General features: G+C 41.3%; 1 protein-coding gene across 2 annotated transcripts; it reads left to right on the forward strand.

The window, feature by feature from the left end:
* Positions 1-6,040: 6,040 nt before the first annotated feature.
* Positions 6,041-15,483, forward strand: hao2 (hydroxyacid oxidase 2 (long chain)). 2 transcript variants are annotated; one of them, XM_053439945.1, is made up of 9 exons: positions 6,041-6,165; positions 7,782-7,837; positions 9,375-9,527; positions 11,077-11,228; positions 11,650-11,933; positions 12,871-13,092; positions 13,622-13,780; positions 14,181-14,250; positions 14,996-15,483. In XM_053439945.1, the coding sequence occupies exons 2-9, from the start codon at positions 7,821-7,823 to the stop codon at positions 15,049-15,051; spliced, it is 1,113 nt and encodes a 370-aa protein (XP_053295920.1). In that variant the 5' UTR covers positions 6,041-6,165; positions 7,782-7,820; the 3' UTR covers positions 15,052-15,483. The 2 variants fall into 2 exon arrangements, with proteins under 2 accessions (XP_053295920.1, XP_053295921.1); XM_053439946.1 differs by having other exon boundaries at positions 12,874-13,092.
* The last annotated feature ends 5,107 nt before the right edge of the window (positions 15,484-20,590 follow it).

The raw sequence follows: 20,590 nt of genomic DNA on the forward strand, positions 1-20,590 counted from the left end.
TTTTATAGGCGAAGCATTAGCAAGGAAAGTTTAAAAAGATTTCTTGTTTTCCTAGCATGGTAGGAAAACAAGAAAATGACATTTGCTCTACTCCGTTTTTTTTATAAAATACTTACTTGAACTTATATATATAGTTTGAATCTCTAGTTCTTCTTTTATTATCTCCCGACATAAAGTCCAAACTCTTGCAGAGAGGACCAGTCACAGATCTTTATAACTGAAGGGGAGATTTATTGCTCATGAAAAACATCAGCACAGTATCTGATGAAGGAAAAACAAGGAGCTCTCGATTAACTGCAGAAATAAAACCTTGCCATCTTTTTCTACTTGAAGTCATTATTAAATTGGCTCTATGGTTAAAAGTGAAGCCAACACTTATCAACTGGATCTGGTCCTCATCTGGGACGTTTGGCAGATGCAGGTTTACAGTACATCCCCCTGGGTGTTGATATTTGACCACCAACAAGTCTTAAATGTTCTTGTGAAGAAACCCAGAGATAAGATCATGACGAAGCCACTTAAGTTTTCAAATTAATAACGTTTGATGTGTTGTTGACTGTCTGTTTAGAAAATTGAAAAAAGATTTTTCTGTATTTGTCATTCATAATCGCTGTCAGTCAAATGAAGCACTGAGTGGTATGTAGAGCTGCTCAACGACTACACACACACACACACCTCCCTCAGGCTATCATATTACCGTGCACTAGTTAGATTAACAAAACATAATCTCATTCATTGTCAACTAGAAATGAGAGTTAGCTCCAACAACACAAATGAAGATCGGGCAACTGTCTCGACCTTTCACCGTTTGTCGCCACAGATTTGCAAACCTTTCAAAACTCTGCCCCTCTGGACGTTAAACGACAAGACTAATCTCCCTCTCATGATTAAGAGTGACTGACACACACTGTATTTGAATGTCAGTTTGTGTTTTTTTCCTGCAAAATAATTAAGTGATCATTAATCCGATTTCGCACTAAATGGCAATTGTTGGAAACACACACACATGCAGTTTTCTCAGATACTTTTTTTATTTAGATGAGGTCCATTTAGGTATCATTTCAATAAACGCATCTTGACGCCCTCATCAAACATCAAATGCAGCCTTGTGACATTGGACGACCCACTAATCATGGGCAGCAGAGGCCAAACCGAAATGAGACGGTCAAGCATAGGGGGTGCAGTGGGACATGCCAAGAACGTTTTTCTCCGTTCTCCGTTTTTCTCCGTCCATGGGAGCCTTCGTTGCTGGAGGGATGCATTTGGAGGAGCCTTTGAAATGGAACAGCCTAGTTGCACGGTCTTCAAACGTAGTCACATTTTGGATGAGATCACCAAAACTTCACATCTAAGCAACTGAAATAACAAAGTCAGGGTTGAGTTTCTGGTCGTGCTCGGAGAAAACACGTTGAAAATGAAATAAAAGCTGATTGAAATAAGTTAAATGTCTCCTCTCATCACACCAACTGGTTTTCCCATGAGTCGTTCTACTTCCTGTCTCATGTCACGTCCAACTAACCCGTTTCCTGGATAACACGGACTCGTGCTCTGACGTGTGCGTGGGAACGTGCGTTTGCATTTTGAAGAAGTCGAGCTCCTCTAATGTGACGACACCGGACAGGACTCCAAACTATCAGTGCACACCTGAGTGAAGAGAGCACTCTGACTCCCACCGCAGAAAAGCCAAACTTAAACAAACTACAGCAAAAGGAAAAGTGTAGAGGAAGTGGTGTCCATGTGCAGTGAAGGTTTTAATGTCTCAAAGCTCCCACAGAGTTCACAGTCGTCACCATGGAGTTTCCCTAGCTTCAAGCACACATCAGGGAGGAATGAATCCTTCACTCAAATCCTGATGTGCCCCTCCCTCGTTCAAACCGAGCACAAATAGAACGTTCACAAAACACCACCGCCCCTCGGATGTGAGCAAAGGGTCCATGGATTGAATCATAAGAGTGTGATATGGCGTGACTGCAAACTGTGAGTTATGCTCAGATCTCTCCCAGACATCAAACGCTCTGGACATCCATCACTCAGCCGCTACATGACATTTACAGCCACTGATGTGTTCACTCCTTTGCCTTCGTTTCGGTGCTCAGAGCCGAGGACTGACACACACAACTAAAAAGACACACTCCAGAAATAGAAACTCATCCATAAAAGTTTATTAAATGTCCTGAATGGATTTATGATCGTAGCTTCAGAAAGTCTTTGGCCTTTTTTCTTCTCATTTTAAGTATTTTTCATCCGAAAGAAAAATATCTCAAAACCCCAAAATACACATACACACTTAAATAAATGTGCATTTTCAGGATTACATTTTTATATTTTTTTATGATTTTTAGTTGTACAACATATTAAGAGTTAATATATATACATTAGATACTGAAATTTTATAGTTCTATTTTTAACAAAATACAAAAATAAAATGAAATATCGGAATGCAATATTATAAAATAACGACAATATTTATATCAAAAATTGTACATTTTGGAACAAAATCCACAGCCAGTTGATAATTACAACAAACGTCTTGATTTGTCTTTACGTCCCCACGTAAGTATACTTAAATATAATAGGTTTATGTGTCTAAGTTATCACAGACACAACAATTAATTTCACCTCTAATTTTTGAATAGCTCAGAAGTTTCTATTAAAAATGTTCTACCTCAGAATTGTATTTATTTATCTTCAACAATTTTTTAACGACCCATCATTTGTATATCAGCCATTAAAACTCCAGTCTGTGTAGTGTTCTCCCTGCTTCTCGTTTTTTATTTTAAAAACACATTTAAATTTAAGATTTTCATGTTTTTTGGATTTCTCTCTGATTTAATTATTTACAAATCCTTACACATATCAGATTAAAAAAAACGTCTTCCAAATATTAAGAAGGTCTTAAAATTTGATTGCATTAAACACAATTGAGGAATATTTAGCTTTTTGTCTCGAGTGGTTTTACAGTCAAAATAACATCTATCCTAAGACCCTCGAGTCAGATAATCCAGGGTCTGAAACAAACAGCTCTTATCTTTGGCACCTTTCAACCTGTTGTTTTTCGCTGGTTAACCTATTTACTCTTTTGTGCAGCTTTATTGCTCCTTTGTTTTAACTATTGTGGGAGTAAACCTGCTAAGAACTGTTTTAAATTGAGTGTGGCCCCCAGCAGCTAACAGCTTTTCTCCTAACATTCCTTTGCTGTTCTTTCTGAAAAAAAACTGCATAACCACACAAAATTGCAGCTCCATGATGGACAGCCACCAGACTGGGCCTCGCTGCAGAGTCCAATGAAAGACTGCGTGGAATTGCGACCCATGTCCCTGTCTGTATTTAGTCTGATAATAAACCTGGGAAAGACAGAGGTGGAGGAGCTCGGAGCCTCGCCAGGGCATGATAACACCTTGGCAATTCAACACACATGTGCTGCGGCGTGCTGGGCTGCTGCCCGAGGGTAGAGCCTCGACCGGCATGTGGAAGAGGTTTTCCACTCAGCTGAACGTCCAGCACATCCAACACGGCGGCCCCAGAGCCAGATCTAACTCTGTGGTGTCAGGCATCCAGGCCAGCTGTGGATTAACACAATTTGCACCTCCTTTCGGTTCCAGGTAACACCCACACCTCCCCGCGGAGGTCCAGCTCGTCAGGTTTAGCCCTTGGCTCCACCTTCACAGCCCTTTGTGTGAAAGCCAAAATAAAACCCATGAATTCAGACACACACACACTGAAAGACAGACGTCTCTCAAGAAGCCAGTTTTTGTTACCAAAGATATTGCCTTTTAAAGGGAAAATTCAATTCAACACTGTAACGAAATAAGAGCGAGAGAATCTAATTTAGAATCACTGCACCCCAGTGCTGTTTTAAAACGCTTGAACAACTTCTCAGGGCGTTTTGTTGCGTCCACGGCGAGCGGAGACACTGTGACATCGCCATCTATCCATCACTTGCATGGGGACCCTAACATAACAAGCTTGTGATATCAAAGCTCAGGACATCTGTGTTATATATGTCAAGACCCTCAAAACACCTGTCCAAGTCCACAAGTCTGTTTGACAAGTCTGACATTTGGAGACAGAGCAAAAATAGTCTCTATATTTTTCTATTTTCTTGTGTTTAATCTGGACTGATTCACTGGAGCTATAGTTGAGTGAATTTCAGACGTATCAGATACCAGTGGCCCCGAGCCCTTGCTAAACTGTTTATGCCTTCACTAGTTTTCTCACACTTATCTTATCGTGCTGCAAGCCGCTCACAGCCAGGTGTGACGGCACTAAAGCCGTTAAACACTAAACCAATTAAACAATCTTAGAAATAAGGCATCATAATTCCAATGTGTAATTCATTAGAGCTTTGACAGTTTCCTTTGTTTTGCAGATATGTGCCGGATTTAGAAATGGATTCATGATCTTACACCACCACTTATGCACTGATTACATTTACATGGATACCAATATTCAAACTATTGACCCCATTGGGAATAAGGGCCTGGTCCCACATTTGCAAATGCAAAGCCAATATCGTTGAACTCCGAGCGACGCCATGCTGCAATGTTTTCCACAGGCAGCAAATGTTTTGTCCGTTTCTCACTCGCACAGATCAGAAGTGACCAGAAGGTGAAGGTTTGACATTGAAACTTATTTCTGATTATGACGTTTCCATGAGTTCTTCATAGAACATTCCATTCATATTCCTGTTTACATGTTACAGATCTGATTATGACACACAGCTATGACTTCTTTCCACTTGGAGACGAGGCATGTGTCGTCAAGCAGTTGGTGACTCTTGTACGTCGGCCTCTCAAATTTGCTGTGAAAATTCCAACAGGACATTAGGTTGTGTTTTCATCACTATATAATTATCATGTAAACTGATGTGTGTCAATCTGCAGAGACAAAATGCTCCTAGTCTCCAGAGCATCAGCCCGAGGTGATTAAGTGTCCAGTCTGTAAGATTTAGGTGAAAGGGATTTATTGACAGAAATTTATTATAAAATAATCCTAGTGCTGTTTTGTAACGATTGTTTTTCATCTAATTTTTAAAAATTGTTGTTAAATTTAACAACAACAAAGGGGTCCTCTCTATGGAGGCCGCAATGTTTCTTGTAGTAGCCCAGACTGGACAAACTAAACACCTTTTGAAAACTGAGGTTCCACAGGAAGGGGAGGATGAGGTGAGTGGTGTTCAGCTGCAACATGACACTTCACCACTTAATTTCACTAAATTCTACACACTGCAACTTTAAGCAACTAAATATAGGAAAAAATACTTTTCAATTAATTTCTAATTACATTCAAATAAGTTTGCAAAACTATCGCAACCACGGTGAGGGCAGCAGAAGAATTTAGCTGAATTCACACGTTTATCAGAAAATAATCAAGCTTATTTCAGTATTTTTAAAACAAAACTTTAAACATAAATCAAAACGAATCAGTCATGTGATCATTGAGCGTTAGAAATATTTTCAGAAATAGAGACTAGATTTGTCTGACGCTTTACATGTGATGGACTGTTTATAAATTGTGTATAAAATAAACTCATAAACTAAACAAGCTAAACTAATCTGAGTTGGAAAAAGTCTTTATTATTTTAGACTCCTGACCTGTGAGTGCAAAGTCCAGCTCCGCGGAAAACTAGGAAATGAGTAGCCCCAAAAAAATCTGAACTGCTGTTAACTTTGTGCAGTGAGGATTCATAATTAACCAGGATGTAAACTTAATTTGCATTTGACAAATATTGACTGACCTGCTTGGACAAACTCGCGCAAACAAAATACCTTCAGCTGGGAAGGAAGGGAAGATCACATGAGGGAGAAACGAAAGGAATAAAGGACAAATTGGTTATATGGACGGGGATGAAGGATGATTGAAAAAAGTGGGAGGAAGTAGAGACAGAAGGAGGACGGGACAACAAGCCATTGACCTGCAGCTTTTGGTGTGTTTTTGGCACAAAGAGAGGCCGGGGTTCAGAGTGCTGACGTGACGGCTATAGCTGGTGCAGCGCCACCGAGGGAGGAGCGTCACTCTGTGAGGGGGACTGGGAGGGTGTGGGGGGGATGGGGAAGGTCGTACAGGGGGGTCAGGTGGGCCGGGGGGGCTGCCCTCTGACATGACCCTGTCACATGAGAAGGGAGCCAACACGCACTGTAAGCTGGACAAGCAGCTGACTTTAAGGTAAGACAATGATTTTATCCCCTTCACTGACTTTAATTTACATTTTGCTGAATTCTACTTATCAGCTTATTTGACCTTTTTCAGCCAAATGTAGACAACTACAGGTTTTTTTCTCTTTCCAGATATTTTAATGGCAGCAACAAGGTGTCAGGTTGTGTTTATTTCCTGGGGATGAGACAAGGACCAGGCTTGCTAAAGGCCCATGTTGAACTAATAATCTATAACAGAAGCCGATGAGATCTAACCCTTGTTTTTTTGTATTTCACACTAAATGCCAAACACCAGGTATTCTAGAAACTCACCTGGACAATGTGCTCTCAGCAGCCATTCAATGAACGTCACCTTTCACAGCCGACACAGGACAGAGCTCTCATTCACCACACACATCCAGCCACACTGGAAAAAACGATTTACTCACAGTAAATAAACCAATTTTATTAAAGTCAGGGTTAGGAAATATTAAGATTGTAAAAATATACTGCGATTTCCAGACAACACGTTTTATCAATTAAATTGTATCTATGCATAGTTTTGCAAATGTTTTAGTACAAAGATGAAGTGGGATGTATAATTGCAAATATGTAAATATTGTTTTAATACTTTTTAAAGCTCACATTGGCCTTCTTATTAGTCTTTCTTAAGTTAAAGAAATAAAGGAAAAAAACTCAAATGTAAAATCCAGATTTTACTTGTCACATCAAATATTTTCTAGTTTGTTTAAATATTAAAAGAAAAGAAAAGCAGGTTGGTAGAGTTACAGAGTCACAGTGTTGTGGAGTGTGGAGTGTGGAGTGCGGTGTCTTTTTTACTACAGTAAATATTACTTCAGATATTATTATTACAGAACTTACTAACTACAGACATCTATGGTTTTTCTATAAAGTTTTTAGTAGCTGAAGTACTGACACACATACACAGACACACACACACATTAACTGAAGCTTGTGTTTACCTGCGTGACAGATGTTGAGTGTCTCTTTAAGAACGGAGGTCAGTCTTTCAGATTCAGTCAGTGTTACACTGCCCTCAAGTGTTCACAGATGAAAAACTTATACAACAGGATTTGTGCTGGAGAGATGTATTTATTTGATTTGGTAAAAACACTATAATACTATAGAACTACTTATTGCAGCAGTAATCAAATTCAACAACGTAATACTTTTTTTGAATCCAACACTTATATAAATATATAATATGGTAGTAGTAGAAGTAGAAGTAGTAATAGTGATGGTGGTGTTGGTTACAACAGTGTTTAACATTTTACAATCTGAAACTCTATCAGTAGCTAGAGGAAGCTCCACAAGTATTTTTTCTATTATTATCAATATCTGAAATATTTGTGATAGTAGCAGCTTCTAACTTTAGCAGTAGTGGTACTCCCATTAGTAATGTAGTTGTGTACTATATTCTCTGTTTTTGTGATGGTTGTAATGTAATGTTTGCAGTAGTAGTACCACCAGTACTGGAAGTAGTAGAAGCACTATATTAACAGTAGAAGCAGTAGCTCTGGCCGTATTGGTCAAAGTAGTAGTATTACTCTCAGTACTGGAAGTATCAGCAGTAGAGTATCTGTATAATCTGCAGTGGTGATGTAACTCCCTGTGTTTTATTCTCAGGTTATGAGTCTGACAAGAGGGAAAATCTACTGAGTGAGAATGAACATTTGTAATCGGTGAGTAAACTCAACTAAAACACAACAAATGTGCGTGACCATACATACACTACTGTATGTGCTGTATTTGTTAGCATGTAGGATTGTGTGTTACGGAGCGTGTAAATGTGCGTGGCCATACGCACACTACTGTATGTACTGTATTTGTAAGCATGTAGGATTGTGTGTACGGAGCGTGTAAATGTGCGTGGCCATACTTACACTACTGTATCTACCATCATTACCACGCTGCCCTGTGTCAGACACCTCTTGTCCTCACTATAGCTGCAGTCACCATCAGCACATTTCCAGCTTGTGGAAACACAATAAGAGCAGGGGTCACCCTCGGGTCACATTCACTGTCACTGGCTTTTATAGCGGCTCTATGAAAGTTTGATTCTGTGCGACACAAAAGCAACACAGTCGACACAAGGACTCACACACACACACACACCAGGATTTAAACCAGTTTAAGGGTCCACATCGACAAAAGTAAAATAATCATTTAAGTTGCTCAGCTTGAGGCGTGACGGATTAGTTTGTTGGCCGCGTGATAGTTCCACATTTGCTGAGGGGTGTTTGAGTTTGAGGGGTGATGTTGCAGCTCCAGTCGTCTGTGGAGGATGTGTCATGTGAGAGGGACGGACTTTGTTTATGACGGATCGATTGTTTGGGGTAAGTCTTGTTGTTGTTGTCTGTTGGTGCCTGTAGCTTCTTGTCTCACATGCAAAGTGACAGATCCTGTTTGACACTGGAGGAGAGATAACAGTTTGGGATAAACAAAAACAACTGACTGTGTGTAACAAGAGTGAGTTAATATTATTTTGCTAGATCAAGAGATATTTTGGTAGTAAAATCTATATTTTAAGTGAACCATCATTATACGGCCTTGTCCATGTGGTGAAATGTATCTTGGAGGAGGTTATGTTTTTAATGGTGTTTGTCTGACTTTAAACAGGATTATGCAAAAAACACATTACGTTTCATTAAATTTACAGGAATGGGACATAGAAGAACCTGTTAAATTCTGAAGTGGATCTTAATGAAAAAAATCTGCCAGATTTAGGGGACTGATATTTATGAGTGTGTTCAATTTGGTGCAGATCCCCAAAAATCCAGATCTATTGAAGTTAAGTGTGGCTTCATAAGGAAACTGTTGGAGTTGTGTTTTCAACCCTGTCCATGTGTTGGTTTGTTAGTAAGCAGGATTACACCAAAATGACTGGTGGAAGGATGTGGTACACCTGGCATTACATTTTCCAGGAATTTTTTTTGAGACAAGTTTTTTTTGTTGACTTTTTACCTTGATTTCTCATAGAATAATTCATGGATCTAGATGCAAAAAAGACATGTTTAGGGAACTGATATTTGTGAGTGTTTACAAGTTGGTGCAGCTCCAATTAAAATCTGGATAGTGAATTTAAATGGCTGGCTGTTGGGACTGTGGGGAGAGAAATGTGCTGTATTGTTTGCCATAGTTTGTTTATTATAAATTTCGTTCTTGTCAATGTGAATAAGCTTGAGACTGAAGATGTTCTGATCTCTGTCCCGCCAACAGAGAGGGGGGGCGCTGTGCAGAGATGGCAATGGTATGCCTGACAGATTTTGAGGAGTATGCCAAAGAGCATCTCTCAAAGGCCACCTGGGATTATTACGCAGCCGGAGCAGACGAGTGCTGCACCAGGGACGACAATCTGCTGGCTTATAAAAGGTACAGTTTACAGTCTCAAAACAAATACACAAAATCAGTGCAGCAACAGTCCCTTTTAATACTTGGATACCTGTATTTATGGTAACATGCCGGGTTTCCTCTACACAGCACAGAGAGTAAACAGGATTTTTATTGACATTTTTAGTGCCATCAGTGTCACCTAAACTCACTGACACGTACTGACATGCTGAATAAAGTATTTTCACCTCTAGAGGTTGACAAGATTTGTGTTTCATCTCCTGGTCGGACGAGGACGCAGCTTGGAAAAGATCGTAAATCATAGTTTTTGTGGACTTTAATCTGCTGTAATTAATTTCAGTTTAAACAGTTTTGTACGTGTGGTTTTAATTCCTTCTGATCACAAACAGACACTTATATTCCCCCCGGAGTTTATGCAGGGTTGTTGTTCCAGCTCCTTTATAAAGACTAATGACCTGTTTTGAAAGTTGTTTCCAATGGGACCAAGTTATTTTTGTATCTTGTCAGAATGTTTTTCCTTTGCGTGTCTCCTCGTGCATTCCTCTCAGCTTTGCTCATGTCTTTCTGAAAACCTATAGACTGGGCTTTTCCTCTCTGCGATGATGTGTGCATACATGTTTTTGCTCCAACAAACCTGTTACCAAGGATTTATTCGCCGGTGCAATTGGCGTCAGGTTGGAATTTCTTTCTCCCAGTAGGAATAAAGGTTGGGTTGTGTCCTGGAAAGATGATGTTACCTCCGAGGTTTGGGAAAACAGAATCACAGCTTCTCCTGATTCCAAGATATATGGTGTGTCTCAGAAAAACAGCAGGTTATCATCACAATAAGGATTTGCCTTTGACAGATAGACTCTCTTTGACTTATATATAGACTTATATAATATTATCATCATGTTTTTGCAATACTGTATCAATATTCTGGTTTGGTTCCATCACAGGTCAAGACTTTTTTCTCTCCAAATGAGAAAAATTAGGCAGACAGTCAGTGTTATACTACTTATATGTACTTTTACTTTACGTAATTATATATTTTGAGTTTTTAAACATACCAATGTTATGAAGTAATTTTCATAGATATGTGCCATTTTATAACATAACACATATGAAACAATATAAACTTCCCTACCATTAGAGGTAGTATATGATTCATACCATGGCAGCTTTCATTTAAATAGCCACGTCATATCATTTATCAGGCCACAAATTTTTCAGATCAATGATATCTATGGTTTCAGCTGTTCAATGTTAAAAATAGGTCATTTTGTGTGACTGCAGTGGCGTGAGCTGAATTATCTTTTGTTTGTGTTTGTTATGTAAAGCAAAGCAAAGCAATTGAATAATTGAACTAATCAATTAATCGACTAAATAACCTGGACATTAATCAATTATAAATAAAATAATTATAAGCGTTCACTTCAACCTTCCGCGGATCTTTAACTGGTCAAAAGATGCTTTTTTTCCTACACACTCCCCACATTGTAGTTTTCACCCGAGTGAACAGCGTCATCTCCCTGAACTTCACCCCCTTCATCATGTTGATATCACATGTTCATCTGCTCTCCACACCCAGGATCCGTCTGAGGCCTCGCATCTTGCGGGACGTGTCGGTGAGCGACACACGGACCACCGTGCAGGGGACAGAAATCAGTTTTCCAGTGGGCATCGCACCGACGGCCTTCCACTGCCTGGCCTGGCATGAGGGAGAGGTGGCCACAGCTCGGGGTGAGGACTGTGTTTCTGTGTTTGTGGGTCAGCGAGGAGCATTTGAATTGAGCTGATACGTGGAAGATTTAATAGAGGAGCCCTGACTTAATTTAGTTTGAGTTCGAGGTTTTGGTTCCAAATTTGACGAAACCCTTTCTCAAATTGAAAAGATCATTGTTTTTTTAACAAATTTGTGTTTATCTATAACTATTATCCAGTAATAACGTAGCATATAGCCAACACTAGATGGAAGCATATGACTCAAATAAAGGCCGACATGTTGTACAGGACACAAAATCATTTCCTCATTTAATATTAAACTGAACTGAGCTTTCAATAATTGAGTTGATTAATAAATGCACTTTGGTAGATCTTCTCAGAGAACCCAGAGGATTTTTGGATCTACATATAAAGTCACTTCTCATCTTTCTCAACACAGCCACGGAGGCCCTGAACACCTGCTACATCACCAGCACCTACTCCACCTGCTCGGTGGAGGAGATCGTGGCAGCAGCACCGAACGGATACCGCTGGTTCCAGCTGTACGTGTACCGGGACCGGAAGCTCTCAGAGCAGATAGTGCACCGTGTCGAGGCGCTGGGATACAAGGCCCTGGTCCTCACCGTCGATGTGCCCTACACCGGAAAGCGCCGCAACGACATCCGCAACCAGTTCAAGCTACCACCTCACCTCAAGGTCAAGAACTTTGATGGAGTTTTCCAGGTGACAGTACTTTTATTATTATTATTATTATTATAATTATAATTATTATTATTATTATTATTATTATTACCTTTTCATTTTAGAGCATTCTTTGAACTATTTAAAAAAAAATGTTTTACTTATTGTATTGCAAATATATTAATACTACTTTCTGTTTCATATTAGATATTTTGTATCTTAGAATTAAGCTCATAATATAATTTAAAATGTCATTAACAAATACACATATTGCATATCATTAGATGAGTTTATATGTAAATATGTGTATTTTTGGTTTCTTATTTACATTGTCATTGCCTTTGGTTCCTACTTGCCCATGCTTATGGGGGACAATTGTAAAGGTAACACTGGGGTTTGCACATCTGCCGTTGAGGGATTTAATGTTGCTGTATCAGCACTGTTATAATCAATGAGACTGTGAAGAAGAAACTGTAACCTGCATGTTACAGTTATAAATAACGTCTTCCTGCCATATTATAATATTTTGAAAATTATTCACATAACCATTGATTAACTCAGCACCAATGCAATTATTCAACTGCTAGGTGTTGTAGTATTTTATATAGACAAAGCATATAAACTGAAAAAAGTAACTTTTTGGACCAACTTAATAAAAATCTGTGCTACTGGCAATTAGTAGAACACAAAAAGTATTCCATTTTTATTTTAGATTGAAGTTAACAATTGAGTTTCTATAACTTGTTTGCGTTAATTACTTTGTGTGTTATCAATTCAATTTAGTTATTTATGCTGGTTAAGGATTCTGTTTTTGTGCATAGGAAATTATTAATGCATTTTGTTTTATGAATCAATAAATTAAATATCACCAAAGATCAACTCCATGTACCAGTAGTATCAGACCTGCCCCCCCACAAGAAACAGCAGTGGTCCATCGACTACATGCATAAATCAGTTGTTGTTGTACGTTGTGTACCAGCAGGAGACTGCAGGGCCAGAGGATTATGGGATTCCGGCTAACACCTTGGACCCATCTATCAGCTGGAAAGACGTGTACTGGCTGCAGTCCATCACCCGCCTGCCCATTATCATCAAGGGCATCCTGACCAAAGAGGACGCGGAGCTGGCCGTGGAGCATGGCGTCCAGGGCATCATTGTCTCAAATCACGGAGGGAGACAGCTGGACGGAGGACCGGCCTCGGTACTCACAGACCACATCACATTTTATTGCATATTTGAGAATTTTCCTGTCCAAAGTTATTTAGTGGGGTATCACAGCCTGGGGATTGATGCTGTAGACTTAGAGGTGATGCTCCTATACAGTAGAATAGGGAGTATTATAGCAGCTAGAGCAGTTGTATCATGTGGCTTTTGTACTGTTGTAAGCTCTAAAAACACAAGGCGAGTAACATTACTGCAACTGGAGTCTCTCTCTAATGAAATCTACTTATCTTAGCTATATATTCAGGACAAAGACATGAGGGAGGTTTCAATCCTCAAAATGTTCTCAGAATGTGAAACTATTTCTTTATTGTGACAGTGATATTGCAGTAATAATATTACAGTATTATATCATTTGTTTGCCGTCATTCTGGCTTCAAAATGTTTGAGGGAAATGTTTTTCAGTCTGTGGCAACACACACAGTTAAACTTGAGGTGCAGTGGAAAGCCAGTCGACATCTCTTTGATAAAGTGCACTGGCCTTACAAGTCCGCCTCCGCTGCCAACAGATCGATGCGCTGTCAGAGATTGTGGACACGGTGCAAGGCAGGATCGAGGTCTATGTGGACGGAGGCATCAGGACAGGAAGTGATGTTTTGAAAGCGCTGGCCTTGGGCGCCAAGTGTGTTTTCATTGGCCGTCCAGCAGTGTGGGGCCTTGCATACAAGGTAGGAGAGCAGCACTGATATGACCCTGTGTGGTACTCTGTGTGTATTTGTGTCCTTTGATGGATTGTTGATTGAGTTGTTTCTTGTCATTATAGTATTATTACTGACTGAAGTCTGACTATGTTGATGTAGTTCTTGGATTTGTTAAAAGCTTCACATCCTAACCACCGATTAAGTTTATCCTTGAAAGTCGCTGACATGGTAGAAGCTGAGGCCTTCGTGTGTTCTTGACCTGAACACAGTCTGTAACCTGTAACACCGTCTAAACTCAGTGACGTCCATTCAGTCAAGATCACATGAATTAAATCAAACTTAATTCAAAGGATGATCCTTAATAATTTTATGGACGATAAGAAATTTTGTGTTTTATAATAATGATGGTTCCTGTGTGATCTTCCAGGGAGAGGAGGGAGTGAGGGAGGTACTGCAAATCCTGAATGATGAATTCCGTCTGTCCATGGCTTTATCGGGTGAGTCAGGCCCTGCTCATGTTAAAACAAGTTACACGCGTGATCGCAGGGGACTCATTGTGGATGCATTTGAGATCCACAATGAGGTTGTGATGTGGGTACTATGGAAATAGGGAGCTGAGGGGGCCAGTAACAACCGGGCAAAAAATACTACTGATCAAAATCAATTTGAGAAATTGTATTTCATTTTCTACAGTTACATTTTGAGGGGAGAAAAGTAATAGGTAATTTTTTTTTTAATTTAACATTTCATTTTATTTGAGAACATTCAGTGTATTTTCTGATGCACATATGTAGAACACGACACAGATAATGTTAGGCACGGAACTGAAACTGTAGAACACTTGTAGTTTAAAATATACAAAACCTAGTTTAAAATGTTGTAAAAAAGAATACAGCACTGCCATCTCTGTTTGCCATCCAGTGCCCCTGTGTACGGCCACTGTCTACGTCCAATGAAGTTCTCTATGCAAGCGAGAGAACGTTCTCAGTCGTACTTACTCAGTTGGTTGTGAAACTTTGCCAACAATGTTTTGGAGCTGACTCTTCAAACCGGTTTTCTGCAAACAGAAATCTTGTGTAAGGAGATGAAATCAGATCCAACGAGAGAGACACGTTTGGCCTGGTGTGAATGGGGCCTTTGAGATGTCAAGTCACTGAAAGCTGAATGTGAATACATTTTGTGCACATTCAGCAATATTTAATCTCAACACTGTAATTTTTTGTTTATATTCATATGGTTCAGGCTGCAGGAACGTCGCTGAAATCAACAGGAACCTGATTCAGTTCGCCAAACTGTAACTGGCCAGCAGAGAGCAGCAGTGTGGACTATGACGGCAGCCCGCCACAGGACTGAATCCAACCAGAAGAAGTTGAGCCACAGACTGAATCGTATGATGAACTGAGAGATGTTCACCTCAAACCTTATTTAAAAATTGAAGGAAACGCGATACATTTGGGAAAGCTTCCATCATTTGGAAATGTCTTTTGTCTGAAATCCAACATGTGTTCAGAGTGAAGTGAGAGTGTGTGGGGGAGGCCGAGGGTCAGTGGCAGATTTAGCAAGTGAATAATGAAAGTGTGTTTGCGTTTGGAGGGGATGGAGGCACTGATCATGAAAACAACAAATTTCTTTTGTTTTTTATTGTAATGAGTACAACATATAAGGATTGACGCTGTGGTTTGAAAAGCTGCCGGATGGTTTCGTGCCATAATAAACACCTGCTGAGAGAATGAAGATTTGTTTTTGTCAAAAGCAGGGAAACACACAAACTCGGGGGAGAATAGCAATTACACTGTTGAATAGATAGATAGATAGATAGATTACTTTATTCATCCCCGAGGGGAAATTAAGTCGTCATAGCAGCCGGTACATTTGAATACAATAAAATACAATACAATAGAATAAAATATAAAATATAAAATATTGCGGTAGAAAGAATAAAAACAGAAACAAAAGATAAAATAGGTAGATAAGGTGCAGTGGCAGATGATGGTAATAGTACTGATGATATGATGGTAATGTTATTGTTAGACAGTATATAAAAAGATAGTACAGTATATATAGTATATAATATACATTTATATATGATAGTAATTATACCAATATAATAGCAGTATTTAGTAATAATAGCAGCAACAGTATATATAATAATAATAATAGTAAAATATAATAATAATAACATGTACACATGTATAAATAAAATATGTGTATATAGACTTATATATACAAAGAATATACAAAGAGTATGATATAATATATGATATATAGTACGGGTATCAATATAAGTATTTGGCGATACAATAGATAATATAATATACTGTGAGTGTAAGAATATGTAGACAGAGTGTGCAAAAGACAATATTATTGTATGAAATGATGAATTGAGACAGGTATGTTTAGTGCAGTTCTGTGATGGTGGCTCTGACAGAGGTAGATGAGTTGTACAGTCTTATTGCGGTTTGGAGGAACGATTTCCTGTATCGTTCCTTAGAGCAGCGGGGTTGAATGAGTCTGTGGCTGAAGCTGCTCCTTAGCTTGTCCAGTGTTTTGTGGAGGGGGTGAGAGGGATTGTCCATGATTGCCAGCAGTTTTGCCAGCATCCTGTCCTCCCCCACCTCCTCCAGGGTGACAAGCTTAGAGCCAACCACAGACTCTGCCTTCCAAATCAGTTTTTTCAGTTTGTTGGCGTCCTTAGCCTTGATGCCCGCACCCCAGGACACCACAGCAAAGAAGATGGTGCTCGCCACAACAGACTTATAGAACATCTGCAGCATCTTGTTGCAGACGTTGAAGGACCTGAGCCTCCTCAGGAAGTAAAGCCGGCTCAGGCCCTTCTTGTAGACGGCCTCTGTGTTGGTGGACCAGTCCAGTTTATTGTCCAGTGTGACACCCAGGTACTTGTATGCAGGGACCACCTCCACAGCCGTCCCACCGATGCAGACAGGAGAGGGCAGGGGCTTGGTCCTCCTGAAATCCACCACCATCTCCCTCGTCTTTGCCACGTTGAGCTGCATGCGGTTCTCCCCACACCACTTCACAAAGCGGTCAACCAGGTCCCTGTACTCAGCCTCCCCTCCGCCCTCAACACACCCCACAATGGCCGTGTCATCAGAGAACTTCTGCAGATGACACGTCTCAGTGCAGTGCTTAAAGCCAGCAGTGTATGTGGTGAAGAGGAAGGGGGACAGCACAGTTCCCTGGGGGGCCCCGATGTTACTGATCAGACGATCAGACACACAGTTCTGTAATCTCACAAACTGTGGTCTGCCCGTCAGATAGTCATCGACCCAAGCGATGAGGGGAGCACTCACCTGCGTGCCCTCCAGTTTGGCCTTCAGCAGTCTGGGCTGGATGGTGTTGAAGGCGCTGGAGAAGTCGAAAAACATGATCCGGACTGAGGTGTTGGGTCTCTCCAGGGAGGAGTAAGCCTTCTGCAGCAGGTAGATGATTGCATCATCAACCCCAACACGGGGCTGATATGCAAACTGCAGGGGGTCTTGTGATGGGCCCACCAGCGGTCTGAGGTGGGCCAGGACCAGTCTTTCCATGACCTTCATGATGTGAGAGGTCAGTGTGTTGCGGGTGGAAATCAAAGGAGAGGAGTCGTCGTTCTCAAGTTGAAGTTAAGCAAGTTTATTCAGAGGTCACAGGTCAGGAAAACGCGGTGTCCAGCAATTGAACATGCATGGGTCTCTAGTTCTACGCAGGAGGCTGCACAGGAAGAAAGACGCTTAAACAGAGTGCGCACATAGATTAAATCCTCTTGGAATGTCGCGTGATGAAGATGTCGTATGTGCACTCCGTTGTCGTGGTTACCAGAGGTGATAATGTTGCTGTATCAGTGCAGCTGCGTTAGTGTGCTGTCTGGGGGAGAGATTGTGGGCCAAGGTCTACTCACTGTCTCTGTGCGAACTGAATCAGGGAGCTGGGATGTGTGATATAAAGTGTTGACTATGAGTATGGTTTAAGGAATACAGTGCCTTGCATAAGTATTCACCCCCCTTGGACTTTTTCCCATTATGTACTGTTACTAACTGGAATTCAAATAGACTTAAATAAACTTTTTCCCGTTTGATCAACAAAACATGCATAGTACTTTGGAGGTGCAAAATAAATTTTATTGTGACACAAACAATAATGAGAACAAAAAAGTTGACATCTGTTGGGTGCATAAGTATTCACCCCCCTGTGTCAATACTTGGTAGAACCCCCTTTCGCTGCAATTACAGCTGCAAGTCTTTTGGGGTATGTCTCTACCAGCTTTGCACATCTAGAGATGGAAAGGTTTGTCCATTCTTCTTGGCAAAAAAGATGAAGCTCAGTCAGATTGGATGGAGACCGTCTGTGAATCGCAATCTTCAAGTCTTGCCATAGATTCTCTATTGGATTGAGGTCTGGGCTTTGACTGGGCCATTTTAAGACATTAACATTCTTTAATCCAAACCATTCCTTTGTAGCTCTGGCTGTATGTTTAGGGTCATTGTCCTGCTGGAAGATGAACCTCCGCCCCAGTCTCAAGTCTTTTGCAGACTGCATCAGATTTTCTTCAAGGATTTCCCTGTATTTGGCTCCATCCATCTTTCCCTCTATTCTGACCAGTTTCCCTGTACCTGCTGAAGAGAAGCATCCCCACAGCATGATGCTACCACCACCATGTTTCACTGTTGGGATGGTGTGCTCAGGGTGATGGGCAGTGTTGGGTTTTCGCCACACATAGCGTTTTGCATTGAGGCCAAAAAGTTCAATTTTGGTCTCATCTGACCAGAGCACCTTCTTCCACATGTTTGCTGTGTCTCCCACATGGCTTCTGGCAAACTCCAAACGGGATTTTTTATGGATCCCTTTCAACAATGGCTTTCTTCTTGCCACTCTTCCATAAAGGCCAGATTTGTGGAGTAGACGACTAATAGTTGTCCTGTGGACAGATTCTCCCACCTCAGCTGTGGATCTCTGCAACTCCTCCAGAGTAACCATGGGCCTCCTGGTTGCTTCTCTGATTAATTTTCTCCTTGTCCGACTCTTCAGTTTGGGTGGACGGCCTCCTCTTGGTAGGTTTGTGGTTGTGCCATATTCTTTCCATTTTCTTATGATGGATTTTATGGTGCTCAGAGAGATGTTCAAAGCTCTGGATATTTTTTTATAACCTAACCCTGCTTCATATTTCTCCACAACTTTATCCCTGACCTGTTTGGTGAGCTCCTTGGTCTTCATGATGCTGTTTGTTCAGTAATGATCTCCAACAAACTCTGAGTCCGTCACAGAACAGGTGTATTTATACTGAGATTAAATTGCAGACAGGTGGACCCTATTTACTAATTATGTGACTTGCAAATGTGACTTGTGAATGCAATTGGTCGCACCAGATCTTTGTTAGGGGTTTCACAGTAAAGGGGGTGAATACATATGCACTCAACACTTTTCAGTATTTTATTTGTAAATAATTGTGAAATCCATGTAATATTTCCCCCCACTTCCAAATGATGCACTATTTTGTGTTGGTCCATTACATAAACTCATGATGAAATAAATTTTAATCTGTGGTTATACCATGACAAAATGTAGAAAAGTCCAAAGGGGGTGAATACTTATGCAAGGCACTGTATATGTGGTGTATCAATATGAGTATGTATTATGTGTTTGGTGTATGTCAATATGTGTATGTGTTATGTGTTTGGTGTTTGGTGTATGTCAATAAGTGCCACCGGCCTGTAGTCCTCCAGTGCCGCAGGACGTCCTTTTTTGGGCACTGGGACCAGGCAGGATGTTTTCCAGAGCACTGGCACTCTCTGAAGGTGTAGGCTCAGGTTGAAAAGGTGCTGGAGAACTCCACAGAGCTGGCTGGAACATGCCTTCAGCACACGAGGGCTGATGCGGTCCGGCCCCGCAGCTTTCCTCGGTTTGAGCCTCTCCAGCTCTCTCCTCACCTGGCTGGATGTGATGTGGAGTCCAGGCAGGGGGGTGGGGGATGTCAGTGGTGGGTTTGAGGGTGGTGCAGAGATGTTTGTGTTGCAGGAGGTGGTGGGGGGCTGTGGGGGATGTGAGGATGTCCTGGGGGTGGGAGGTGTGAGAAGGTCTGTGGTAAAGGCCAGCGGGGGGGTGGGGGGAGATGGTGACTGGGGTGGTGGGGGGCAGGGGGTGATGGGGGGAGGTGGGGGGTTGTTGCTCAGAGACGCAGTAGAGGCAGTCGTAGAGTCAGCGGAGGGTCCGCTGGGGGTGGGGGGGTTGGAGTTGAACCTATTGAAGAACGTGTTCAGCTCGTTCGCACGTCGTTCATCCCCAGCTGCTCCCCCATCTCTCCTCTTGAAACCAGTGATCTCCTTCATACCACTCCAGACGTCCCTGGTGTTGTTTTCCTCCAGTTTGTGCTCCAGTTTTCTTCTGAAGTTGTCCTTGCTCTCCCTGATGCTGCGCTTGAGCTCCCTTTGAACCCGTTTGAGTTCTGCTCTGTCCCGTGATCTAAAGGCCCTCTTCTTCTCATTGAGAAGGGCCTTCAGGTCGCTTGTAACCCACGGCTTGTTATTTGGGTAACAGCGGACCTCTTTAGTGGGGATGGTGTTATCGATGCAGAACCCAATGTACTCAGAGACACAGTCAGTCAGGCCATCAATGTCCTCACCATGTGGCTCATACAGAGCATCCCAGTCTGTGGCCTCCAGGGCCCCACGCAGTGTTTCCATGGCCTCATGAGACCATTTCCTCACTGTCCTCACTGTGACTGGGTGCTGCTGAATCACAGGCTTGTATGATGGTGAGAGCAGGACTAGGTTGTGGTCTGACCTGCCCAGTGGTGGCAGGGCAGTGGAGCTGTATGCATCCTTAACATTTGCATACAGCAGG

The sequence above is a fragment of the Pleuronectes platessa genome, chromosome 14 (genome assembly GCF_947347685.1).
Source record: "Pleuronectes platessa chromosome 14, fPlePla1.1, whole genome shotgun sequence".
NCBI lineage: Eukaryota > Metazoa > Chordata > Actinopteri > Pleuronectiformes > Pleuronectidae > Pleuronectes > Pleuronectes platessa.

What these genes read in the sequence shown, in the direction of transcription:
- hao2 (XM_053439945.1), top strand. An exon ending in ACTTTGATGGAGTTTTCCAG is followed by an intron (nt 11,934 to 12,870) that starts GTGACAGTACTT and finishes GTTGTGTACCAG; the next exon opens with CAGGAGACTGCAGGGCCAGA. An exon ending in TGTGGGGCCTTGCATACAAG is followed by an intron (nt 13,781 to 14,180) that starts GTAGGAGAGCAG and finishes GTGATCTTCCAG; the next exon opens with GGAGAGGAGGGAGTGAGGGA.